General features: G+C 53.1%; 1 protein-coding gene across 1 annotated transcript; it reads right to left on the bottom strand.

Annotated features, from left to right (window-relative positions):
- Positions 1 to 468: 468 nt before the first annotated feature.
- Positions 469 to 26,166, bottom strand: LOC104574453 (receptor-type tyrosine-protein phosphatase mu). Its single transcript, XM_088526699.1, has 30 exons — positions 25,991 to 26,166; positions 18,960 to 19,136; positions 18,135 to 18,317; positions 16,955 to 17,197; positions 14,871 to 15,113; positions 13,459 to 13,695; positions 12,883 to 13,173; positions 12,433 to 12,530; positions 11,700 to 11,889; positions 11,281 to 11,392; positions 10,910 to 11,156; positions 10,734 to 10,773; positions 9,593 to 9,698; positions 9,336 to 9,403; positions 9,061 to 9,203; positions 8,834 to 8,921; positions 8,201 to 8,271; positions 7,724 to 7,760; positions 6,716 to 6,813; positions 6,217 to 6,333; positions 5,669 to 5,826; positions 5,454 to 5,589; positions 4,547 to 4,693; positions 4,022 to 4,121; positions 3,424 to 3,503; positions 2,739 to 2,873; positions 2,232 to 2,357; positions 1,539 to 1,696; positions 1,123 to 1,258; positions 469 to 565 (listed from the first exon to the last, which is right to left on the bottom strand). The coding sequence occupies exons 1-30, from the start codon at positions 26,091 to 26,093 to the stop codon at positions 491 to 493; spliced, it is 4,143 nt and encodes a 1,380-aa protein (XP_088382825.1). The 5' UTR covers positions 26,094 to 26,166; the 3' UTR covers positions 469 to 490.
- Positions 26,167 to 27,146: the final 980 nt, after the last annotated feature.

Raw genomic sequence — 27,146 nt, forward strand, 5'->3', positions numbered from 1 at the left:
AGAGTGTGGCTTTTCCTTGTTCTAGCTCTTCCTGGCCTTGGGCTTTGTGCTTCTCCCAATTCAGGACAATGAGACTGGACTCTGGAACCCTGTGGATCTGATAGAAATTTGATGTTTGCCTGGTGGAATAGTCTTGTATTGGTGGAGCTACTTTTTTCCCATGCAGTTGCCTAAAGGGAAATGGGACCGAGGGCAGCTCATTCACTCCATCCCAAGCAAAAACACATCAAGTTTCGGTGCCTCCTCTCCAGCTTGCACGCCCAGGCTGTGATGACAAATAAGTTCTGGCCCAAACGCTGGGCAAAGCACAGGATTACTGCTTCAAAGCCTGATCAGTGACAATATAACCTGGAGACAGTCCAGTCTGCCCTGTGCAACTGCAGATGATACAGGAGTAAAGTATCTTGACACTGTGCACTATCTCCTCTGGTTTCCAAAGTCATTGGCAGAGAGCTGGAGTCCTGGCCGGATATGGGAGGTGGCTGTGCCTCTACTTGAAGTTTCCGTAGGTTTCAAACGAATTCAAGTAAACGAGAGCCAGTTCATAGCAAAATCGATATTGCTCCTGTGGACAGGACACACATGAGTACACGGTGCAGGAACTCCTGTCATTGAAGGCCAGCCTGGCTGCTGACAGCTTTCTGAATGAGCCTCACACTGGTATCACTTACTCTTCTCTCACCCACCTTCCTCGACTGAGAAATCACAGGTATGTGCTCCAGTGAGCTGAGGGACTGCAGCTAGCTGGCCTCAAGAGGAAAGCCAGCATCCACAGCTGCTCACACCCATCCAAAGCGATTACCCCATCATGGCTTCTAGCATGGGCTACCTAGCTGGGAGGTAGGTGCCAGACAGACATAGCCCTCATCTGAGCAGGGCCTATTGACCAACAAGGGGCAGCTCGGTCTATGGGATGCTTCAGCACCTGCCTGGTCCTGCAGAGGTTGCTGCTGAGTGGGCTGCGTATGTCCTAGCAAGGATAAAGTAAGGTTTCTAGTGGTCTCCTTTTATTCCCAAAAGGATCTGAACATATAGGGTTTGAGGTAGCTGCCTCAAAGCTGTTAAGGCTATGGCCCCTGCTCTGGTGTCACCATCCCAGCAGGGTTTGGAACTGGTACCTACCACATCCTTAACCAGCTGTCTCCGTCGTCTCTTCAACATCCTCACAGCTTGGGACACGTCCACTAGCCCTTCACTTTGGATCTGCTCACAGAGGAAATTGGCAGCACAGAAGATCCCACTTCGACTGGCACCATCCCTGTGGAGAAGTGCAGCTGGAGACTCATTTCACTCGGGATCACCCGATACTACTGAGCGTGGTGGGGGAGGGGATTGTCCTGTTAGCCACACAGTGCTGGGGGTTCCCAGAATATTTTTATATATCTCACATGAAGCCAGCCTGCAGTGGGGAAGCCTTGCTCCCATGAACACACCTGATCCACAAGTCCACTCTTCCCCTGGGCTGCGATTGGAATTGTGATACATTTTTGTCAGCATGGATGCAGCCTAGATTGTGCCATGCTGGAGACCTTTCTCACCAGCAAGTGACGAGTACGTGTGCATCTTGGCTCTGTCGCTGGTGTGTCCCCACCTTCCCCAGCAAGCTGATGATGGTGGCAGGGCATGGGGGAAGGCACTGCTTCATAGGCCAGTCCTCCAGCTGACAGAAGTGGATCTTTAGTGCATGTTTCTTGGGCTAGCAGGGAAGAAACACAGTGAGTTGAGCCTAGAAGAAACCCATCAACTTAGTGGAGAGAAGGGAGGGACTGTGCCAGTCCTGGCTCTGCCTTGCGTAGGTCAAGGGTGCAGTCCCGGTGGGAAGACCCAGTCCCAGAGAGTGACTCAAGCCTTCTCCATGAGTGCTCTGAGATGGACAGACAGGCAGAGCCTGAGATAAGAGCTATCAATCAGGTGAAGCTCAGACTGATCTCAGTGCGGACACTGACCAGCTGTAATAGCCGCCCCGGTTCAAGAACCACCACCAAGATGCACAGACTCCACAGACACTGCCTTGGAGTTAGAAAGGGCAGCACAGTTTTCTGCCCTGTACCACTTACATCATTCAGTGTCCTCCAAGCACCTCCTCAAGTCTCCCTGACCTTTGTAGTCTCTGCCTTTGTGAGCTGTGACTTCAGTCCCAGAGCAAAAGCTGCTGCTGATGGAGCCCTGCTAGGACTCCCAGCTCTTGCCAGGCCTGGTCTCATGGCACCATCTCTGTACAAAGAGCTCACCTGCTGCTGGTTGGTCAGAGCAAGTGTCCGGACTGTGAAGCCAGCTCCGGGCTCTTCTGAGATCATCTGGACATGGAAACGGCCGTAAATGGCTTCCCCCTGGGTAGGCCAGAACTCCATGTACGTCTGGGGGATGACACACATGTTACCACACATTGTCTCAAGCTGCTTGCATAGCAAAGCCCAGCTGTTTGCTCACAAATCATGGTGAGCACAGGGGTGATCTGCCAGCCATGCACTTGCAACCAACAATCCCCAGTGCAGCAACCAAAAAAAAAAAAAACCAAAAACACCCACCAACAATAACACCCTCACAGAAAGGATATAAGGCCAGCATAAGCAAAACTCAAGGGATGTCCCTTCTTCCATTGCCCATGCCATGAGAGTGGGGAGACCCCAGCACTTTAGTGCCCCGTGAGAAGAGCTGCAGTGGGCTCAGCGCAGAAAACACACTGCCTGACCCTGTGGTGAGAACAGGCAGGTGAGGGGGACTTGTGGGCTGCTGACCTGGTCCAGCTCCTGGAGCTGGTTTAGCATGACCACTGAAGTGCAGGTGTAATCCCAGACCAGAGCCCAGAAATCCACCACTGTGTCCGGAAGTGGCAGCTGTGTGATGATGAATCTGTCTTCCTCAGTGTATGTCTGCAAAATAGAGGGGGGAGGAAGGTCACATAATCCACCCCCTTAGAGCCCCGCTAATCATAGGAAAGGGTCCCTGCCTCCTCCCAGCTGAGCTGCTCTTTCCATTCCTGTGCAAGGACAGCAATGCCACAGAGGGGATACATGTAGCCGTGGGTCTCAGCTGCTGTGCATGTGGGTAGGAGTAACCCCAGCCTTCCCTAGTAGTGCCTTGTTGCGAAATTTCCACATGTCCCTCCACCTGCCCCCCTGGATGATGTTGAGCCCTGAGGAGGGCAGATGCTGAGTTCCTGAGGGGTGAGTCTGCAGGTGGGTCACACTAGAGGAGGAAAAGAGGGGGACAGCAGCCAGCACAGGCAGGGTTTAGGCTGATCACTGAGGCCATCTCCTGGCAGCAGGGACCAGACACCAAGAAACAACCACTGAGAGGAAGTCCCAGCGCTGAGACACAGCAGAACAGGGAGCCGCAGCCCAAAGAGGTTGTGTTTGCAGGGCCCTGAGAGCCTTTGCTGCTGCAGGCAGCTCCAAACCCCTGCTGAGGCTGGAGCCTTACATCGGTGAACACTGCATTGATGTAACCTGGTGAGCCATCTGCGTTCAGGGAGGACATGAGCATGGGCCGGCAGGAATCCGCTGTGGAGGCAAAGGACAAAGAGAGCAAGGGTGAGACATCCTCTCCCTGTACAGAGACCCCAGCGCTTTCCTTGCAAGTGCTGGGAGTCAGCATGGATGAGCAGACACTACCAGTCCCAGTGCCAGGAGCACTCAGGGCCAATTGTCATGGGATGTCTTGAGCCCACATGGGTGGAGGCACCACGGGACGGCAGCTTTGCCCTCCTGATTGCTTGCTGATGTCCAGTTCTGGGGCAGAATTGCTCCAGGGACGTGTTTATCCTAGGGATGGACTGTGAATCCACCTGTTTGGCTGACACAGGAGGAAGCAAGGAGGCCTGGATGGGGCCTTGCTCATATGGACAGACCAGTCTAGTCTACATTGAGCACTGTCAGCTATAAAGTGGCATTGGTTCCCCTGGGCAGAGTCTGGCAGTGGTGTGGCACAGGGGAGGCAAGTGGCGAGGCTGAGGGCAGTATCACCTCGGTCCCCCAGTACTGTTCCCAATTGCTGTGTCATGAGACAAGGGCAACAATACCTGGCAGGATCCCTGCCTTGCGGTTCTTGGGCTGGTTGCTGGGTTTCTCTGCTTCTCTGCATGGCAGGAGCTGGAAGAACTCGGAAAACTTCTGCAAGGCCTGAAGGGATGATTCAGATGAGTCATTCTGGCCTATCAATCAGCAACTCTCTCCGCGTTTTTGCGTCCCCAAAAAAAGCATCTGTCATCTTCCTCTCACTGCTGAAGGGGAGCTGAAAGGTGGGTCTTGATACTAGAGACCAGCCCCATCAGCACTTTCCTTTGCAATAAAGGAAACAAGAACACAAAGAGCTGCGTTTACAGCCACCCTTGGCAAGGCCTCAAAGACATGATCCCGGCCAGCTCGCCAACCCTACCTCTGGACACCAAGACATGCAGAGGGAGAGGCTCTGCCCAGCAATCAGCAAGCTCTGCAGGAGAGCCCTATGCTGAAATCCCCCTAGTAAAGATGAGACTTGCCTTACTGTCACCCAGAGCAACATCTGTGATCCTTACAGCTTGCCCCAGAATGAGATCCCATGGTACCTTGAACTCCTTCTCGAGCATGTTCTGCCTCTGGGCCTCAGCTTCTTGTAGGCGGCTGATGTGGCTGATGATACCCTCCACAGGGACCCCGGTACTGCCGCAGAGCAGGCCTTCAAGCAACACCTCGTACAAGAAGGTGTACTGCTCCTGTATGGGCACACGGGTCAGCTGCACAGCCCAGACCAGCTCCGTCTGTCTGCATCCAGGGCCGCAACATGGGGAGCCCTCGGAATCTAGTTCAGAGCCATAGGACTGAAGGGAACTCCACATATGCGTGTGTTCCTTGATGCTCCTTAACGTAGGTCCCTGAAGTCAAAAAGCTCCCTAGTGTTGCTGAGGGACAGTGAGCAAATGAAATGACCTTGACAAGGACATTTTCCTGTGATTCAAAGTTCCCTCTCAGCCCAGGCCCCTGCTGTGAGGAAGCAAATTCACAAGAACTGTGAACAGCTCCTCCTCTTCAAGGGGTCAAGAAACACTGCCTACTCTACAGATGCCCTCCAAGGGGTCCTAGTATTAAACAGACCATGGGAAGAAAGTCCTTCAGCCAGGACATTGCTGCCCAGAGAATGTCACAAGGGCAGATTTCCTGCAAGCCTGAAGGACATGTGGACTGCCATGCACCCATCTTTCTTATAAGACAGCCCTTTCATACCATGATTATGGCACATAGGAAGACTGCTACCACTTCAGAGGGTCTCAAGAGAGCATAGATGCTGCCTAGGTTTAGAAACCATCACAAAAAAAAAGAGCGTGCAGCCTCAGCCCCCTGACAGCTCTGGTGTCTGTTGCTAGACCGTGCACCACACAGCCTTTGAGGTTTTGCACGACACATCCCTGGGCAGAGTGAGAAACAGAAGCTGCAATCTGCAGCTGCAGCATACAGGGAACAAGTAATACTCCACACCTTGGTCTGCACCATGCTGACCCGCTGCTCCCGCAGCTTCTGCACGCACCGGAACACATCCACCTTGCCTTCGGCCTTTGCCATCTTCAGGAGGAAGTCCAGGGCAATGAAGGTACCGGTCCGCCCAATCCCTGCACTGAAAATATGAAATAAAGGGGCATCAGTGCTGCCTTGGCCACCCTTGCCCCAGGCCCCAAGCGCTCCCAGCCGAGTACCTGCAATGCACCAGCACGGGACCGGTAGGGTTTTCTGACACCGTCTTGTTCACCTTCTCCACTAAGTACAGGAGCTGGGTAGGGTTTCTGGGGACCCCATGATCTGGCCACAGCAGATAGTGAAACTGCTCCACCAGTCTTGGGAGAGCACAACCTGTCTGCAGAGAGGGAGAAAAGGAGGCATGACTGTGGGCTCGAATCAGAAACAATCCCAGAAAGCTGTGCAAATAATTCCAGGCCAATATGTAGGGAGTAGTGGAGAAATGCAGGGATGCACCAGCACCCTACCACAATTACTGGTCAACAGTACAGACAAAACTGGGCCCAACAAGGGTGAGGACTCTGAGGAAATTCACCAAGGGCATAGCCACACAATTCACTTTATTCTCTACTTCGCCACATAGAGAGTAATTAACTCAGAGCAGTTGCTGTCTTCTCTCTGCTGGAGACCTGGAAAGTCTGATCAGGGTCTCTCAGGCAACAGCTCCTACAAGCTGCTGAACCCCCAGAAACACCGTTTATCACCAACAGCTACATGACAGTCTTACCTTCTGCAGGCGGAATGTGCGTGTGACAAGGCCTGTGGTGGACCTCGTGTTGTTGAGTGTGACTGTGAAGTCTCCATAGACCTGTTCCTCTTCTGGCCAGTACTGCTCACACTTGGTCTGTCAAGAGAATCGAGACCCCCTAAGCACTAGCAAACTCATTAGGGGAGTGTTGCAAGCCAGCAGCTATGCATTCTGTCCCTTGTATTACTGCTCTTCTTAGTCAGGCTACAGATGCTGCAATAACTGGCTCATATGGAATCACAGGTCCTGACTGGGGCTGACATGTTCAGCCAGTGTTGGAACCATTTCCCTCCCTCTTGCTCCCAGGGATCAAACCCCTGCACTGGGCCAAGGTTGGTGAGATCTCACTGGGGAACAGGTGGCTCTAGAGTGGGGAGGGAGTCTGGTGTGGAGCTGCTCTTTCTGCTCTTATCTTCCTGCAACAATGCAAAGTAAAGCAGGCAAGGACTCTGGAGAGAAACTGAGACCATTTCTCTACCTTGTTCTGCTCCACTAAGTCTGTCAGCATCACAATGACTGAAGTCTTCTCCTGCCAGATCATCTGCCAGAAATCCACCACGGATCCAGGCAAGGGGCCTTGGGGAAGAAGAGGAGAGTCCTGCGTCACTACCGAAGCCATGGAAGTGTAGCTGTTCCCAGACACTGCACAGATGCACAGGATAGGGCAGATGTTCCCAGACTTCAGAGCAGCACTGGCTTTCCCTCTGCCCAGTGTGGGGATAGCAGCACTAGCAGGGATTGCCGGGCACCTTGGCATCAGCATCCGTGTTGGAGAGAGAGGCAGGAAAGAGGGAGAGCAGGTGAGCCCAGGGTATGCCGGGGACTCACTGCTGCTGCAGGGGCTTCCTGGAGGCCTGTTGGGGTCCAGCAGCCAGAGGGCTGGGCAGTCTTGCAGCAGTGCAGTGTGCAGCCTCCCTCAGCCAGACTATTAGGGTGGCTGTGAGCTGCTTCCACATCTGCGGTCTTAGTTACTGGAGAGCATCTCAGCAGCTTGCATGGAGCCTTTGAAAGTCCTCACTGCATGCTGTCCAGAGCAGATTCATCCATGCTGGTTCTGTGCCATCAGAGGGAGCAGGTCTCCAGGCTCACTGATAGTGCAGGGGTGTCAAGCATTTGCAGGTTGTCATATGAAGGCCAGACCTATCACACCAGTCTCCACAGGAGACAGGGTAGGTTTGCAGGTGAGAGCTGGCATGTGCTCCAACCAGGTCTTTAGCTTGGTCAGTCCAAAGACTGTATCACAGCCTTCTTATGTAGCCTGGCCACTGCTAAAGTGCTGCTAAGGCCTTCCATGCTAAGCAGCAGTGGCCACCAACTCAGACAGAGATACAAGACATACAGGTCCCCAGACTGAGCCATTAACAGTTCCTCTGCTGCCATCCCAACTCTGCCTACCCAAAGGGCTCAGAACCAGCTCAGGGTTCTCCAGAGCACATGCAGGATCCTGATCTAGTTCTGGGCAATTTTCAGGGCTGTAAGCACCCACCTTGAGCTGCAATGAAGAAGTGTGGACTCTGGTAGCTCTGTGGGAGGCAAATTTAAAGAGCTGTAATCACATGCATTAAACATTAAACAACCCCCTTTCCACACACTCCAGAGCCAAGAGCGCTTGGTACAGCATGTCCAGCAGCACCACTCTTGGTCAGCCTTGACAGCCAGTATCCAAGGATGACATCTCCATTCCTGTCCCTCCCGCTTTTTGCAAGTGCCCTGGGGTCTTTTTTTGTTGAAGATGAGAATTGCACACACAGAGTACTCCAGAGAGCTAAGGGAGGATGCAAGGAAAGTGACAGCTCACGTCCTGCCAACACCTAAGGGCAGCAATGCTGAAGGACAAGACACCACCTGGGACAAGTGCCAGTCCATAAGTTGTCACCAGTGTAAGAAAGGCTGTCCTGCCCAGTGCAGTAAGATACCTGAGATTTCTCTTGCCCCCTAACAACAGCAATTCCTCTCTACCCACCTCCACGTAGCTGGCATTGATGTAGTCATTGCCAGTGACAGAGGACTGCAGCACAACACGGCAATGATCATCTGAAAGAGAAGGGAGACAGGAGCTGATGGACTGCCCCTTTGGGGCAGCAGCAAAAGTGACTCTTTAAAGAGGAGGATGTGATTTAGGAAATCCCAAGATTTCTGCTCCCTCCAGCACTCCATGCCTCTGGACACAATTGAAAGAATAGTTTATGAAATGAAAGGTAGCAGAGCACGGGAAGAAATGCAGTGCCTGTTAATGCGAAGGACAATATCCACACAAAGCGAGGCCCAGTGCAGCTTTAAGCTTTGATTGAAATCGCTCCCTCCATTTCCGGCAATGTCCACCTCTGGATGGAACGCAGCAGCATTCAGCAATGCGTGACAGCAAGAACAGATATACAAGTGCATGCATAATTAAGTTTGCAGGGAGACTTAAGGAGCAGAACAGGACTCTCCAGTTGGATATAGAGTTGTAGGGCCAACATGAAGATTTGAAGAAATCCCTGTGGATTTCACTGAAACGAGAGGAGGAGCTCAGCACTGTTGAATAGCCAGAGAGTGCCTGTACTGCCTAGCTCCCTCCCAGTCCCTGGGGCAGGTCCTGGGAGGCTCTGCTTACATGGGATGATGTTCTTGTAGCGGTTCTTGTCCTGATTACACAGTTCCTTCCCAGCATTGCAAGGATGCAACAAAGTGGAGACCAGTTTCTGCAGGGGAAGAAGATGAGCCCACTCTGCATTAGTACATGTTCTGAGGCTGGCTGAGGCCAGCTGTGTCACACCTCCAAGGAGAGGCTGAGTCTGGATGGACAGTGCAGCCAAGTGGGCAAGCAAAGCTAAACCAGACCTGATACTCTCCCAGACGTCCAGCACTGGGCCTGTTCACTGATTCATCATCTGTGTGCTCTGCCTCTAATTCTTCCCTCTTGAACCTTTTCAGAACCTCCAGTAGTTCCTCCACTGGGACCCGTGTATTCATCTTGTTCACACCTTTGGAGATCACAAGGCCAACAGTTTAGCATGTACTTGATGCTCCGCTAGGGAGCTCAGAACCCCCCTGCCTGTGATTTTAATAGAGAGCTTATCCAGACAGGACTATCAGGCTCTCTGCTCATACTGCACCTCCTCGGCATTTCTTCAGGGGGATGGTGCTGTTTCTTTCACAAGCTTTTGAACTATTACGCTTCCTCCTGCAAAACAGCAAGTCAGACCCATAGACCAGCAGAAGTGAGAGATTTCTGGGAGGAGGGGGCGCTGTCCATAGCCCTGCCTTCCACCTTGCTTTATTTCACGGTCCACTCTGCACATTGCCCGGCAGTGTGGAGAGCTGGATGTCCCATGGCAACACAGAGAGCAGGAGAGGTGAGGCACATACTGACCTGAAGAGTAAGAAGAGCAGCAAAATCCCCAGTGCCAGGAGTGCCACCACCAGCGCTACTGCTATAACCACCACCGTCCTGACCAGCTGAGAAATCGGCTCCTGCCCTGCAACCAGCATAGCCCAGACTCAGGTTCCTGCACAGCCCGAACCAGGTGCTGGGAGATCTCACTGGGGTAGTAGAGAGCAAAGCAGCTTTTTTTTCACCTCCCACCACAGGCTTTGTATGTAGAACAGCTAAGCCAGAGCAGGAAGAGTAGAGGCTTGCCTGGAATGACACCTTTCAGCATCAGCACTGTTTTTTTAACTGTCCCCAGGCATGGCGGGAACATTGAGGTGTTTGCATTAGTGGGGCTGTACACGGATCCATGAGCTGTTAAGACTAATATGCAATACAAGATGCTGACATAGATGCACAATACCCATGGCTGCCAGCCATGCCAGCCCTTTAAAGCTACTCTGTGTTGCCTGACCAGTGATGTGTGACAACTGATCTACCAGTCCCTCTACAGGACCCATTACCAAGGAAGACATGCTGCTTTCAGCATTGGGAAGAACTGTCAGAGATGGCTCCTGGCCAGCTCCAAGCTTCTCTGTTCTACCCATGTTGTAGCATGGTGCTGGAGCACGTGAGGATGAGCAAGAGGCAATGGACCTGGGAGATAAATGGGGAGAAAGAGGACTTTTTTTTCCTAGCAGTGCATCTCATGCTGCAGTGTTAGCCACAGCACAGGTCTTGGCATCAGGACAAGGCCAGGGGTACCCAGTCAACCCCAGAAACTGTCCAACTCTGGCATCATGATGGAAATGAACAGTAAATACCATGAGGAGAGATATGGAGGGAGGTCAGCAAACACCTGTGAAAGAGGCCAAACATTGCCCTAAGCCTACTTGCCAGAGTTTCAAGATCATAGGCATTTGCAAGATCATGGAAGTGGCAACCAGTTATGGTAGAATTCATATTCAGGAGAAACACAAGGTTTCCTCTGGCCTCTGCACCAAGAGCCCACTGTCCCTGTGCTCAGCCAAACACTCTCCCAGGGAAGGGACCAGGCTGGGAAAAGGCAGGATGCAGGAGGGAGAGTCGGGCACAGGGTGTGGGGCTGAGCCTGTCCCAGAGGAGAGCAGAGGAGCCCACTCACCAGCGGAGACGTTGTAGCAGACACAGGTGAACTTCTCTGCCTGTTGCAGGAGACAGGGGGGAGAGCTCAGGTACCGCAGCACAGGCGCCTGCTGCAGGGAGCAGAGAGCTGCCCCATGGGCAGAGCGGCTGCGGGGCCGCACTGTGAGGGCGCCTCAGCTTGGTAGGAGATGTTACCTGCTGCCCGCGGCGAACGAGACGCAGCAGGACCGTGTAGTTGCCGTCGGGCTGCAGGGGAGCGTTGTAGTAGCCGTGCCGGAGCGTGCCGTCGCCCAGCACGAAGTCAGTGGGGGCTGTGAGGTTGAGCACCGCGGCCACGTACACCCGGTGCTGCCGGCTGGCGTTGAAGGGCTGCAGCTCCGCGGAGCAGACGCTGGCCAGCGCGGCGGGGTCCTGGCTCGCAGCAACGACGAGCTGATGCTCGCTGCAAGGAAGGGCTGTCAGCGTGGCTGGGCCACACGGGCAGCAGGAGGGCGCTTGGGAAGAGCTGCCGTCGGGAAAGGCTGGCCGGGACGGGGAGCAGCTGAGCTCCATGGGGCTGCGCTCACCTCTGCACCGTGTGGGGATGGGCGATGGGGCGGAGGGGAAGCACGGCCGTTCCTCGCGATGGGGAGATGCCATGAGCGCCGCTGGAGCTGCTGTTGAGAGGGGCCGAGGTCTCTGAAGAGGAGCCGAGGGCCAGGGCTCAGCAGGCGGCAGAGCGCGGAGGGGCGCCGCGCGGTGCGGGCAGCGGCCCGCGGGCGGCAGGGCCGGCAGGGCTGCCGCGGCTGCTGCAGCCAAGGCCACGTGGCCGTTCTGCGCAACAGGGATGGCGCTGGGGCCTGCCTGCTCCTGCATCTGCCCGGCATTTGCAACTGACGGTGCAGCCTGGGGCCCGTGGCAGGAGGCGGGAGCCCAGCACCCCGCTGCACACTGCAGCCTGCCACGCTCCATGGCCACCACAGAGGAACCCCAGCAGATGCCTTACCCAAGTCACTGCCCAGGAATTCCTGACGGGACATATCCCCGGCTCCAGCGGCTGTGAGGCCCTGCACCGTCACCACGTACGTGCACCCAGGTCGGTGGTCCGGCAACTTGTACTCGGTGACTGAGCCGTTCACCCTCAGCCGCTCTATCTCCAGGAAGCTGCTCTCATGGCTCCTGGCCGTGATGCTCAGCTGCGGGATAAGAGAGAGCTGGAGGGGAGCAGTGCTGACCTCTTGCCACACTCACAGGGCAATTCAAAGGAACTATGAACCCCTCCGAGAGAAACAGGGCATTTCAGAGGAGCTGAGAGGAACCCTCTGTGCCAGAGGGACCCCAGCAGTGCAGCAACCAGGAGCCCTCCATGCCTCCATGCCTCTCACAACTTGATAAAGTGATTTTTATCCCCGTGCCTTCCTGTAAGACAACGAGCACACAGAGAGCTCTGCACGCCAGTCTGCAAAGACCCTCAGAGACCAGGCTCTGCACAGTCTTGAGGAGCCCAACGGGCAGGGAGCACCCAGACTTCTCCAGGCAGCAGCTCAGCAGCAGGAGCAGAGGCTGAGCAGGAAATGCTGGTGCTTGTTGGGGCCCCTGCACAGCGCTGGGGGCAATGGGAAGCAGTTGCTCATCTCAGATTTCCCTTTCATGCCCACCTGCGTGCCCAGAGCAGCCCACGCAGGGATACTGCTGGAGAGGCGAGGGAGATGCCCTGTGAGCCCATGCGACCCTGGTACCTGGTATCCAAGGATTTCCCCTTTGCAGGGGGGCAGCGCACTCCACCTGAGCAACCCAGTGCTGGCATCAAGTGACAGATTCTGCGGTTTGTCCGGCACTAGAAGCAAGGGAGGACAGAGTAATAAACAGGGCTGGGGAAAGGGGATGAGCCCGGAGCAGGGTGCAGGCAGCTTCTGGCCCAGGACACAGTCTGCAACCGGCCCCCCATGCAGGTTTTGGCATCCGAAAGGTCATCTGTCCTGCTGCAGCAGCGGCATGCTGGGGTGGGTGAGGAGTGCATGTGCCCTGCTCTAGTCCCTGGGCCCCTGTCCCAAACCCTTGCAAGCCCCATTCCCAGGACCATCATTGCAGGATGTGGATGCCTGTGTTGAGCTGCAGAGGGAAAGGTGCCTTTAGCAGATCCCACCCCACCCGTTCTGACCTTGCTGCACTTGCCCGTGGACACATACCAGTTTCCTTTGTTTGGAATTGCCATGTGAATAGGATCGTGCTGGGGGGCAAGTAGATGGTGACACTGTAGAGAGTGAAGGGCTGCAGAAGGGGACAGGTAAATGTTCCCTTCCGACCCTGTAGCATCTCCCCTGCCATGACCTCTTCAACTTTACAGCGTGGGGAGGGAGGCCAGGCCAGACGGCAGATGCCCCGCATGTCCTGGCAGGCATGTGGGAACCTGCAGGTCCAGTTCAGTTTGATGCTGGTGGCAGAAACTTCCACGGTCTCAGGGAAAATCTGGAGAAGTTCTGTGAAGGAAACATCACAAGCAGGTCATCTCCTTCCCTTCCCTCCTGCCCTTCCAAGGGGGCTACATTCAGAGAGTCTGACTTGCCACCTCACAGGGGAGCATGAGGCTGATGGCAATCTTGTCTCCGATTTGGGGAGCAGGAGCATTTGGGGATCATGAGGCGCTAAGAGCTTTCTAGGCTGATTCCTGATGCTTGAGAGGACTGTGCCCATTCAGTTAAACCTCAGCTTCAAAAATACTACATGATCTGACAGGACATGGCCTGAGCTGCTCCCTCACTTACCCACACAGGTCATATTCCCCTCAATACGGTGCAAGCTGCCCGTGCCATTCCGCATGTGCCAGGTGACCTGAGCAGCTGAGTACTGCTGGTGTGGATTTAACTTGACACAAGTGATCTCCATGGGAGGAGGCCCGTGCCCCTCAGGGCAGCTCACCACCACCACTTGATTGAGCTCATAGAACATCTTGTCTGGAGAGAACAGGAGCTTGGGGTCCCACTCGGGCTTCCAGCATCCCTCTGCACCAAAAAAATGTGTAGGCATTAGCAGACCAGGAGCCTGGCCTAGCAGGGACAGTGAAGGGAGGGTGATACCCCCTCGCTTGCACGTTATGATGAGGGAGAGGGAGGGAGCTCTGGGACACAAGATAGGAGACACCATGTCCCCAGGCAGTAGCTCAGGTGGTGAGGAGGCTGCTCCCTCACTTACCCACACAGATCAACACTGCTTCCCTTGGCTTCCTGGGAAAGGCTGGGAAGAGCATGGAGTTCTAGAGATTCTGCAGACCATGGAGGGCCCTGTCCAACATGGCAGGAGTCTCAAGGCTTCTATTGCCAAGACTGGTCATGTTGGGCATGGCCAACACAGGGCCAAAGGGACAAGGCAGGACACCCTGGAAACTTGGGCCGGGCACAGAGATTCTCCCCTCAACCCCTGCTCATATATCTGACTGTCACAGGAGCATCACCCCTTTCATTTCCAGCCCACATTCCCACATCTCCTTTACTCAGAGCTGCCAGCAGGGAACCAGCTCTGAGTCCTCTCACTTTGCACAGTCAGAAGGAACTCAGCAAGTTGGGCGGCAGTACAAAATAAATGTCACCAGAGCTTCAAGAACATCTAAGTATCATTCTTCAAAAAACACCACATCACCCTGCTTACCCTTGACAGTAGTCTTAGAGCCCTTAGTTTGGACTACAGGCTGAACCTGAGCCTCGTGAGGAGAAGGGCTCCTGGGTGGCAATAAGTGGGGAGCAGTTTGAGGCACTATGACTGCATGGGACAAAGGCAGCAAGGCCACCACAGCTATGATTCAGGGCAGCCTGCACGCATACCTCTTCCATGTCCAAGCTGTTGGTCTCCTCCCCACATCACCCACAAATCATCACCACAAGACTCCTGCTCACATGAAAACTGAAGGCTGGAGCCCTGTGTGCCCAGCAACCTGTTTTGGGCATGCTCTCTCAGCCCCTTCCTAAGAGGAACCACAGGGACAAGTGTGGGCACCAGCCTCTTCCCACTTGGAGGTGCACGTGGCAGTTGTGGACAGGAGAGGGGAGGTATAGGGCTGCAGCAGAACTGTTTCCCTAGGCAGGCAGAGGGCATGGGGCTGTGTGTACTCACACAGGCTGCATTTTCCTGTACAGGAAGGGCAAAGAGAAGTACTTGGGAAAGCCCCTGAAGTCTCTCTTACCAGTGCACTCTATGTCAGACTGAATGTGGATCCAGCCAGCTGTGCCATTCCTCCCCATCCAGACTTCTCTGTATACAGGTTTGCCATAACTGATAGACTTGACCTCACTTTTACATTTGACCTCAGTGAAGGACGGGTGCAGACCCTCAGGGCAGCTCAGCATCACCTCATCATTCTGCTTGTAATTCCTTTGGTCTGGTGTTAGCTGGAGACTTTGATCCCACTGGGGTCTTTGGCATGTTCCTGGGAGAATCAAAAGAGGCTGCAAGTTGGTCAGGGCTGGAGGTGGACCAGGTGGGGCAGGGGAGTCACTCATGATGGAGACCACTCCTCAGAAGGAAGAGGGGGCAATAACATCACCCTCCCACCCCCGCCATGACAAGACAGCTCAGGGAGGCCTGCTGAGAGGTGGCTCTCCTTGTGCACATGAAGTAGGACTGACCTCCCATCCATCACCTTCTGTGCTCTGCCCTTGTGTGCTTTGACGCCCTTAGCCCTCCACCATATCCCCCAGGAAAGAGTCCAGAGAGAATCTCCCTGTCAAGAGCAGATCGCCTGGTTTCCCTCATTCTGACATAACACCTACCCAGCACAGGCTGCTGTTTCCCCATAGCCACTGGCCTCCAGGTCAGCCTGCCCCTCATTTCCACAGGGTGCAGCCACTCCGTTTGGACTGCACCTCTCTCCAGCCATGACTCATCCCCACTCCTGAAGGTTTAGGAGATGTTCCCTGTCCACATGCCTTGTCACTTGCCTCCACAGCAATAACACAGATCTGCTGCCTGTTCACTGACCCGCTCTGTCCCTCTGCTGTGTCCTTTCTGCCCATGCCCCTATGTACCTGGGACGTGGGGTCTTGTCCATTCAGGCCCTCTGCTTTACTGCAGGCCCTGTCCATTTCCCCTGATGCCACCCTGCTCCTTGTCCCCTGTCCTCCTTCTGGCTTCACACATCCTTGCTCCCCATTCTCCTCCCTGCTCTCCCTCGAATGGCCACCCTCAGCATGTGGCCCCATTGGCACAAACACATGGTGCCATTCCTCCTTTCACACCATTCTTGTCCACTCCAGCCACAGCTCAGGCTGCCAAACCAGTGACCTAGGAGACAGATGTGTGCTCAGATGTGACAATGGTGATGGGAATGGCCGAAGGAAGGCATTTGGAGGAACTGGGCCAGCCAGTAGCCGTGGTTCCATACACAAGCCTGAGATTCGCCTGGATCCAAGGCCTAGCATAGGAGGGAAATCCCGGTAGGAAGATCCAGAGACTGTCCCACAACAGGCCCTTGCAAGAGATGGGTGTCAGCGCCAGCCAGCTAAAGGCCCGGAGCACGAGTTCAGCACTGATCCGCATCTAACAAATCCTGGCACTCGAGAGCCAGACTGGACATGTTGCGAGGGTGTCCACTGGTCCCAGCTGCTGGGATTTGCAAAATCTTTTTGAAAAGGGAAATTCCTGGAGATCATGGTAGGGCATATGGGCAGACAGCATCACAGGCCCAGCTGAGGGATCCTGATCACAACCCAAGAGTGAATGCCTACACACAGTGGTGAATTTGAAAGCTAGGAGGGGAATAAAGGGAGCAGGAGTTGACCAGGAGGCTCCAGAGGAGGCACCTCTTGCCTACCCACTTACCAGAGCACTCCACGCCTCTCTGAATTTGGGTCCATTTACCAGTGCTTGTTCTCCCCAGCCACTCATATCTGTTTACAGAGTGGGCAGTGTCTGAACATTTGACACTGGAGAAGTCTGGAAGGAGACCCCGAGGGCAGCTCAGACTGACTTCATCATTTGTTCTGTAGAATTGATGGTTTGGTGTCAGCTGGAGGCTTTCATCCCACTGAGGCCTTTGGCATGGTCCTGGAGGAGTCAAAAGAGGGTGCATATTGGTCAGGGCTGTAGGTGGACTATGTGGGGCAGGGGAAAGGACAAAGGTCCTCTGAGGATAAGGGCTCTGCTGAGGGACCCTGATCACCATGGAGGAGCAAATGCAGGACACAGTGATGATGCTGAAAGCTCAAAGAGGAATGAAGGGGACAGGGAACGGGGGCCTCCAGAGGAGGCACCTCCTTCTGACATACTTACTGATGCACTTCACGGATGCCTGAATTTGGGTCCAGTCACCTGTGGTGTTTCTGCCAAGCCATACATTTCTTTTGACAGATCCAGTAGAGCCCGTGGACCGGACAGTCTCTGAACATTTGACATGGAAGAAGGCTGGGAGGAAGCCCTGAGGGCAGCTCAGACTGACTTCTTCATTCTTTCTGTAGACTGAGCGATCTGGTTCCAGACGGACTTTTTGACCCCATCGGGGCCTTTGGCATGTTCCTGGCAGAGGTAAAAAAGAGCTGCATGTTGGTCAGGGCTGCAGGATGACCACTTGGAACAGGGGAAATGATGAAAGTTCTAGGATTCACCCATGATGAAGTTTAGCCCCCCAAAGGGAGGTGTGAAGGTAACACACCCATTGGTCATGACAAGACACCTCAGGGATGCCCACTGGGAGGTGGCTCTGCTTGTGCACGTGGAGCAGGGCTGACCTCTCATCCATGACCTTCTCTGCTCTGCTCTTGTGTTCATGGACCCTCTTAGTCCTTCACCACATCCCACAGGAAAGAGAGTCCAGAGACAATCACCCTGGCAAGAGCAGGTCTCCTTTCTCCCCTCATTTTGACTGGATCCCAGTACTGCTGTCTCCCTGCAGCTGCCCAGGTATGAGAACGGCTGAGGGATGTAGGGCTGGCTGAAACAAGGACAGTGGCAGTAACAGTGACAGCCAGCAGCTGTGATCCCATGGGTATACCCATATGCTGCCTGCTTATGGGGAAGTTGTCTCCTATACCCTGGCTGGCCTCTTCTGACGGCATGCAGAGGAAACACAGCAGTAGTGGGGGCCTGTGGCTTGCCAGGCACTCTGGTGGGCAACATCACAGCTGGTCAACAGAGGTCAGGGCTGAGAGGGGACTCAGGAGAGCTGCTGCTTCATCATTTACTGGTGCACACCCACGGTCCTCCTAGTACGGATTCAGTCTCCTGTGCCGATCCTCTCCCAACCTGCATCTCCACATACTGGTTTTCCAGCACTCAGTTACACTATTTTTTTGCACATTCGTCTTGAGTGAATGATGGCTCTAGATCTCCAAGGAAGGTCAGTGTCTGTTCTTAATGGCTTCTGTTTTCTTTCTTCCTTTCTTCCTTCTTTCCTTGCTTTCCTTTCTTTTTCTTTTCCTGCCCTAGGATCTCAGAGACATGGGGCTGTGCTTACCCTCGCATACAGCAGTTGCATTCCACAAGGTCTGGCTCCTGTTGGAAATGCAGCTGAGCACAGGGACTGATGGCTGGTAGCTCCCAGCACAACTCAGCTGCACCACCTCATTCAAGGCATAGCTGGTCTTGTCAGGGGCAAACCGCAGCTTGGGGTCCCAGTTGGAGGGGACTTTGCATCTTCCTGTGTGCAAAGAAAATGAGGACGAGCCCTGAGGTTCAGCAAGTTCCGGCAGCATCTGTGAGGTGATGGGACCTCATCCAGAGAGGTGCAGGCCCCTCACTTTTGAGGGGTTGCCTGGATGGGCCCTACCTGGATCAGGTTCTTAGACCATCGCTCTGGTGCATTTACCCTAGTTATGCTGGGCCAGTGCAGGACTGGTTCTTGCAGATACATCTGCCCACCCCTTCTGCCCCATACCTCTGCTGAGAGATCCTATCCACGGGATCCAGCAGTCCCCACCAGTGGGTGTGGGAAGGCACCAACCCCAGCTGCCACCACAAATCTGCATGCATGTAGTGCTACTTCACAGCACTTAGCACTACCTATGCATAAGGACATTTATTTCCTGAAAAGAAAGGAAGGAAAAAGAAAAGGTGCCCATTTGCTTTTCCTCCTTTTTTCTCCTCTCCTTCAATTGCCCAAACCACCCATGGGCTGCTAGGACTGGGTATCACTTTCCCTTATTCCCCTGCCATCCCTTGCCTAAGAAGGCCAACAGCCCCACACAGGGGCTGGATGAAAGGGCTCTATAGGAGCCACAGGGTCTGGCCTGACTCCCCCGGGCATGGGACACGAGGAGCACTGCGCACTCGGCATACTCACGGAGGCAGGAGAGATTCCAGTCTGCCCTGTTGTCCTCCATCTCTGTGCAGGTAGCACTGAATAGCTCACCTCCGGAGTGCCCAGGGCAGCTCGTTAGCACTGTCTCGTTCACCAGGAACTCCTCCTTGTCCAAGAAAGACCTCACAGTCTCAGGCAAGCTATCTGTTCTGCATGTCCCTGTGTGGAGAGAAAGCAACAGCCTGAGATGGCACATTTGTACCTGCTGCAACTGGACCGGAACCACAAGTGTAGAGCAGGGATGAAGAGGTGCGCAGCAGGCCGGACCTAGCAGCTCTTTCCTGCTACAGAGCAGGCTGCAGGACAAGATACAGACACCAGGCCTTCAGGAACCGCCACACCAGCTGCTGACACAATGCCAGAGGTCAGGGGAGTCTCCTAAAGCTCCTTGTGGAGCCTCTGTCTCAAGTGCACGTCTTGGCCCCGTGTGCCTTTCTGGCTGTCAGATGTGTCAGCATCCAACAGGGGCAGCTTTTCAGAGGCAGGATGCAAGGTAGGCCCAGGACACACACGTACGTGGGGAGCGTGTAAGGCCAGACATCTCCCCACACTCCGGTAGGATGTCTCCCTTTCAAGGCTAAATAGAGGAGCAGCTGTAGCCCCCTTCACCCACTCCTCAGTTATGCAGGTTGCAGCAGGCGAGCAGCTCAGCCTTCTTCTCCGTTGCACAGGAGACGCCGTCTGGTGTAACAGCTTGGATGCTGTGATTCTGATATTAACACACAGCAGCAATTCGGATGCCGATTGCGCTGGGTCCTATTACTTCCACCTCCCTCCATGGCCTGCTCTGCACTGCTTTGTCCTGAGGAGATTTCATATGTGACCGAGACAGCAATTCAGCTTCTTAGGAATTAATTGGTTCCCAGTGTGCAACTGAAATTAGGGTGACTCAGGAAGCTGAAGTGCAGCAGAATCTGTTTTTAGCTAGTTTGTATATCCGTTTGCACCATCTCCTTTGATGCATACAGGACAGATTTTAGGCAATCAAAAAAAGTGACAATAAAACATTAAAACAATTTTGTCCCCGGTCAGAAACCTTTTAGTAAATCACTCAGGTCACATTATTCCTTATATAAACAATTCATACCTGGCCTCATGTCCAGGCTCAGCAGCACGCTGTGATCTTACCAAAAGACCAGACCAAATTCATTTCATTCCATGCACTAAAATCCACGTATGAAGTCAAGTGATTAAGAAAAAATATATAGTTTTAAATATCCCCAGATTTTTCTGCTTGTTCTTAGATACTGATTTCATGGATGACTATAAATTTGATGTAATTTACTTATTATCACATTATGTTACACTTCAACATATGAACAGCTGTTCACCTTTAAGGATGGTATAATTTTTTAAAGCATAACACAAGAAAAGCAAGTCATATTTCTCAAGCATGGAAAAAAAATCTCTCCACCATGCCTATTTCCATAAGCCTTTTAGAAATTTTGGTAGGCAATTCTCAACTCAGGAAATAAAAAGTAACTTATCTTAAATAGAGACATTTAAAGATTCTTTCAAGTTCAGTTTATCAAAATTACAATATCCTTAAAACCATTAGCAGATGGGGAACAACTACTGGCAATTCTACTTCTTTATGGTAACTTCAGTTTGAAATTATATGTAACTACCTGAATGTTCAGCTGCATCTACAGCATGCGGATTATGCAACTGGTGGAAGTAGGTTTTCATACTCATTTTAGTTTCTCATTGGTTGCTTATTAGTTTCTATGCAGATATGGTGCTATCTCTTTATGACACTAATTTGTGTCTCTCTCTACTGACTGCATATCAATTTTTCATGTAACAATGAGGAATTCAGCTAAGAGCATTCTTTGTCCAACAAATCTGGCTGTAATGAAGCAAAGGTTTTCTAGGTGCAGACTGGGATCTTTCCCTGCCTCATAACACACAGAAATACCATTAAGACTCGTGGTTAAACTGTGTTTGCTCTGCACTCCTTGTGCAACGGGCCAGCAGACCACAAAAACTACATAACCTCAGCGAAGATAAAAGCCCTGGCAAGTAAATGTGAGGAAATCCCACCAAACTGGTAAATTAAGAAGCAATGCTTTCATCCAGATGAGAGATAGCTGCAAAGGTGTTTCCCATTTTGCATTTCAGGGCTGAGATCGCTTCTGCATGAGGTTTGTGCAGCCACAAGAATCCTCCCAGCTTTGTGTCACCACGTAAACATGAACCATTGTTGTCTGTAAGAGGTCAACAGCAAATGGCCTCCAGCAATGAGCAATCTGAGGAAATGAAACCCTAGCAGTGGAAACATCTCTGACCGCACTGTGGGAGCCCAAGTGGGTGCGAGAGTTCGTGGCACAGCTGATCCATGCCGGGCTGCCTTCAGTTCCGCACTTCAGCTCCAAGGGATCCCTTCTCTCTTCTTTTTGTAAGGGCACATACTGGGGGATTTATAACCCCCTTGGTAGCATTAACATCATCAGAAACGCAAGACGTGGCAACCTGCTGGGCTGGAAGCAAGGAGGGAAAGGGTGCTGACACAGCATGGGCTTTGAGATGGGTCTGGGACAGTGCCTTCCTACCACCATCAGTGCTATTCCAGCTGAGCAGCGGGGTTGGAACTGTATGCCAGAGCACAACATTGCTTACCAGCCTCCCCAAGTCTTTGCAACAGAACATTTAGCGTCCTTCTTGTGATACTACCTTTCAAAACACTTTTTAAAGGGCTCCTCCTTGCAATTGTTGTTTCAGGGGTGTAGCACAGTGCAGATTTATCATAGCACAAAGGAGAACTATGTTATATTTAAAATTTGCTATTCCTCTTTATTAAAAGGCAGAACTTCCACAGGCCAGAAATAGGTGTAGTCCACATTATGCTGCTTAGTGCTGAGCAACCAAAAAGACAATGGATTGATTCAACCTTTCATTATTCACTTAAGTAAGAGTAAATAGCTGTTGTGCAGCTGTCCCTGGCTTGTGGGAAATGTGAAGGGAGCTCCTGGGCTGGGCTGGTCACACATTTCTGACCAGCCTGGCTCCCTTTGCTGTGACTCAATAGCTTCTCTTAACTCTGGGTGCTTATCAGCCCTAACCTTATACCAGGGGTGTCAGCATCTTTCCCGTCTCCTTTGTTCACATGGGAAGGGCCTGGGGTTTCACCCAGGTTGGTTCACCCATGGTTGGTTCAGATCTTCCATCAAGGCCTGCGACCTGTGATTGTTTCTGAAGGGTGGCTGCTCTGCTGTAATCATCCTCTTTCTTGTACTTTTTCCCCTACCACTTGGTAACGCTTGCTGGGGGCAGTGAGATCCTTGGAGCAGAGGAACCTTTGCTGTATCCCGGGACGGATATCTGTACACTTTTGCAGTGCCATCAGCCATGGGAAGCTGCATGGGGCACACCAGATCTGCCCTAGTTTCAGCAGGTGTGCAGAGCGGACCGACACTCCTTGCCCTTGCCTAGTGGACTGGACACTGCAGCATAAGGCAGAGCAGAAAGAAACACTCAGCAGGGCTTCTGGCATCACAGGGACCCACACCATCCCAGGGAGCAAAGAAATAGTTGCCCAACGCTTTTTCCTTTTTTAACACATGCACTGTATTATGGAAACAGCCACCCACAAGCCCCTCTGCCCCCAAGGAGAGGAAGGAGGCTGAGATGGAAAATATGAGATAGATGTGACAAAACACACACATAAAGTGTAATATGTGCTCATTGCAAAACGGAAAATATCACCTCTCCTAGGAGTGCTGACAAAAGGTTAATGCATTTGCTCCATATAGTCAAAGGCAACAATTTTTCTTCCTTTGATGCTATTAAATGAATATTCTCTCTTACTATTGTGCTTTAAAACCTGTGAATACACTAAGCATTTTACAGAAGACATCCAGAATGTCTGCTCTTGCTGCAAAGGAGTTAGTGAGTTTGGCAGCAAGAGCAGAGCCCTAGCATGTCCTAGAAAAGGATGTCATAGAGGATCAGAAGAAAGCAGAAATAGCTATTCGGGTTATTCGTGTCAGATTCCCGCAGTATTCTTGGCATGTTGCTGGCATTGAAGTCTACCCCGCATCTAATACTCCACCTTTACTGACATGAGCTAAGAAAAGCCAATGCTGTTTTCGCTAGCAGAGAGTGGTACTGTAAGTGATCAAGAGCATGTGCACTAGCACTTAATGTATCAGCATGCTGCTCATGAGTCTTCAGAGCTGCTGCATGAGACTTCAAGTGCCATCGCCAGTGTGATAGACCTTGGGGCTGCACTACCTGTGAGAAGCACCGAGGAGAAGGGCTGATAAAGCAGGGCATTCATTGGACTAGGCTTTGCAGAAGGGCAGGGGGTGCAGCAGCGCTTTAACATTTGCTATGCTGCCACACAAAAGGACATTTGACAGAGTCTTAAGAATAGGCGGTGAGATAACCATTTCCTGTACCTGTACTCTGCTGACAGGTAGCAACAGCACAGTGGAGCACAGTTAGCAGCCAGGATGTGACACAGTGAGAGTGTGGCCTTATTCTAGCTAATATCCAGTGACCTGCCAGTCACCCATGATCTTAGTTAGGACTCCTTGCTGCTAATAAATCACTGCAAAATGTCAAGCAAGACTGATGAGAAAGGGGCTAGGAGAGGCGCATAATGTGGGTAATAGCGTCCCTGCAGAGAAGCCTCCCAGAAACTTTTCCACCTCCCTGCAAGGCTCACGAGTCTGTAAGGGGATGAAACTCTTGCACAGGTGGAAAAAACCCGGGGGTGAAAACCCTGCGAGACAATAGGAAACACAGGACAATGTGCCTTGTTCAAAGCGCCTTTCGCGGCTCTGCTGCCGGATGACAGTGCGAGCATAGAGGCGCTGCCCTGGCTTGCACTGCATGACACACACCGACCACATCCTCTGCTGCAGCTGCTCGCCTCTTTCCTCCTGCTCCTCGCAGCACTGACACCGCGTGTGCTGCGTAGGTCTCCTGCCCTGCCATGCTACACTATTGTGCCCAGGTCCCCTGCAGCCCATGGTACTGCCCCGAATCCCTGTTCCCATCCCCATCCTCACCCCTGAAAGTATAGAGATGCCTGCTGCTTTTCAGGATTTGGCACGGGTGATGGGGAGACACAGGGGGACAGGAGCACTCAGCCTGTGGGAGCCCTGCAGCATCATGCAGTGGGAGAAGTTCATCTGTACGGGGATGGTCCTTCCTCCCTAATCATTCCTCCCATCTGCCAGGGTCATGGGAGATGCTAAGGGATATTTGGGAAAAGGGTCTTAGGGGGTGTTCTTCCATGCCTCCCATCTCCCTTGCCTGACCTTGCTCCACTGCCCCATGGAGGCCTCTTCCACCCCAGGGGACCCTGAGCCCCTCCTGGCCATCCCCAAAGGTTTGTCCTCAGCGAGATGAAGCCCCTGAGCCCAGTGCCCAGGAGGGAATGAGCCACGTGCCGAGGACGCAGGCAGGGCTGCCTGCCCCACTCTCTGCCGCGTGTCTCGGTTCCTCTTTTCTCACACACAGAGGTGCAAAGTCAGCAGCACCATCTCCACCATGCCAGCCACAGGCTCCTCCTGGGACATCCAGGAACGGAATTGCACAGAGCCCAACAAGGGTCCCTGGCTCCTCGCTGTGTCTGCAGCCAGGCACTGGCCCCTGTGTGCTGTGCTTGTGGGCTGCAGAGCCTGGCAATAGCCGACCTGCACTCACTGGCCCTGCGGGGAAGCGGGGCAAGGGGAATCCACCGGGGGCAGGATCCTGGTTGCGGGCTAGCCCTCTGTGTTGGAGTGACAGAGCACTGCGCTCGTGGCCCCTGCAGCCACTGGGACACCTCTGCCTGGGAACGGCCTGGAGATGCTCCTGGTCCGGGTCTCACAGCACAAACACTTCGGCTTCCAATTGGCAAGCGAAGATCCCCACCCTGTTCCCAGGTCTCCGTGACAGCCAGGGTCTTTCATCAGCTCCTTCTTTTAACTTGGGTCAGCCCAGAGACATCCCCATAGCCAGTCAGGAAGATGTGAGCAGCTGCTAATGTAGCGATTTTGTCACCTAGCCTAATAAAGATTAGTGTAGAGAAAGACTTGGCTTCAGGCAGATGCAGAACAACACAGGGTCACAGCCCCAGGAGCTGAACCCATCTCTCCCACCAAGCCAGGCTGGACTGTCTCACTGGCCTCCTGGTAGGTCATACAACATTCAGCCCTGCAGAGACACGTTAAAAGACTCTGCTTGGATGCAAATATCAGCCTCCTTCAGTTTTGCTGACAGATGACAGAAGTAGCAAAACAACCATGATCCACTCTAAGAAAGCAAGCCCGTCTGCAAGGCACCTCTGCATGTGCCTAGGGAGGCACATGCTTCACACTCACCGTGTGGGTCTGTCCCTACCCCAAGTCTCCTTGGATCTGCTGAGGGGAAGTTGAGGGCTGCCCTTTGCTGTCAGGGCAGCATCCCTCCATCCACTAGCAATGGGCAAGGTGACTCGTGCTCACTGTCACAACAAGTCACCACTCACAAGCTTCCCTGCAGAGAACATGACTCAGTCTCTGGCACTCCAGCTCCTGGGGCAGGGAGCACTATGGATGCATGGGGAACAAGACACAGTCTCCATAGGAAGAGTGGGCAGAGCCCTGGGAAGTATCCCTGGCTCTGGATACTGCTCCTGCATCCCAGGTCTCTGGGGAGAGCAGACTTCCCCACCAACACAGGGACTCAGAGCACAGCTCTGGAGGTCTTTGCTGAGGACTATCACTCATTACTCTTGTGATAAGGCCATTGCTCTGATGGTCTTGGGGAAAGCCAAGCACTCCTGCTCATGGAGATACTACGTGCTTTCCAGAGGAAAGTTACAGCCTTCACGCTCTCAGAGGTGTTCCCAGCTCAGTGAGGCTTGCTGCTCTCCACCCCTAGACACAGCTTCACCCTATTGCTACCCGACTGATGCTGGACTGTCTTGGGACTTAGGCTGTCCCTCCAGCACAGCTACTCTGAGACAAATGCAGTAAAACAATGGAAAGAGGAGCAGTAAAACCTCTTCATGTTTTACTAAAGCAACGAGTCAGTCTTACCTGTTTCCTTGGCTCCTTCTAGGACTTCAGGACCAGGCTCTTCCTGTTCCCAGGCAGCCAGCAGAGGTGCAAGAACCAGGAGAAATGCCCATATCGGAGTCATGTTAGCATAAAGTCCCAGGGCACGACTGAGGTCTCAGGCCCCCCACTGCCTTTCAGTTCACCCGTCCGATTGCAAGAGGTGCAAGCACGGAAAGGAAGCAGTCACACAGAGAAATTGCATGTGGTGCAAGACGCTTCCTCATTGGAGAGGGAACCTCCGCCAGTGCCAGTGCTGCTTTCAGTCTTTTCTTTCATGTGCTGGGGCAACAGGCAGCTTCACACCCCTTTTTGCTATCTCACATCTCTTGGAGCTCTCATCTTCTGAGAACCACCTAGTTTTCAGCCTTTTACATGGGAGCAGCCACCAGCCACAATACCTGGCATGCTTGCTCTCTGTGCAGATCTCAGAAGTCTGAGAAGGACATGTGAACATTGCTGGTCCATAGCTCTCCAAACCTGGGATCTTGCAGGAACATGCAACTTGCACACTAGTGTGGAAAAGTCAGGTAGAAATCACATCAGGCTGTTGGGACAATCTTCCCCTTTTACTGCCTGAGAACTTAGGAGGGATTGTGAAGCAAGGTCCCCTAAAGTGCACAGGAGGGCATAATTACCCCTAAGTGCATCAAGGTTTTGGCAGAAATGGCTGAGTGCTCAAGACTGGTCTGAGGGCAGACGCACAGGAAAAAGCTGCCCTGGGGCCTGGGAGCACAGATGCTCTGGCTGGATGTGTCACAGGGACACTCTGAGAGGGGGAAAGGGTTAGAAGAGCTGGGAAGGCAGCAGCAGAGAAGGGGTTGCCAGTGAGGCTCTCTCTCTGTTAGAGCCTGGTGGATCTGACCAGCGCAGCAAACCAACCATGTGAGATGGCCTAGGGCAGCAGTCGATTAAACTGTGCTCCAGGCTGCCTGGTAGCTCTTGCCAGGGGTGCTTGGTTTGTGCCCAAGCTGAGGCGCACAGCTGGGGAGAAACCAAGTCCTGACGGCACATGCCCAGAAGGGCCAGCAGTCCCTTGAGATGGACTTCTTTTCTGCTCTCCAGGAGAGTCCAGTTCTCCCAAACCCGGAGCTGGGCTCCGCTGTGTGCTGAGGCACATGACCCACAAGCCCTGCAC

Source organism: Tinamus guttatus, unplaced genomic scaffold (assembly GCF_059628265.1).
Source record: "Tinamus guttatus ecotype Peru unplaced genomic scaffold, ASM5962826v1 Tinamus_guttatus_pri_ptg000253l, whole genome shotgun sequence".
NCBI lineage: Eukaryota > Metazoa > Chordata > Aves > Tinamiformes > Tinamidae > Tinamus > Tinamus guttatus.

Coding starts and splice junctions, on each gene's coding strand:
- LOC104574453 (XM_088526699.1), bottom strand. CDS start 26,093: ATGACTCCGATATGGGCATTTCTCCTGGTTCTTGCACCTCTGCTGGCT. Junction 11,393..11,699: donor ATTCCTGGGCAGTGACTTGG/GTAAGGCATCTG, acceptor GCTCCTCTTCAG/AGACCTCGGCCCCTCTCAAC. Junction 2,358..2,738: donor AGCTCCAGGAGCTGGACCAG/GTCAGCAGCCCA, acceptor GTCATCCCCCAG/ACGTACATGGAGTTCTGGCC.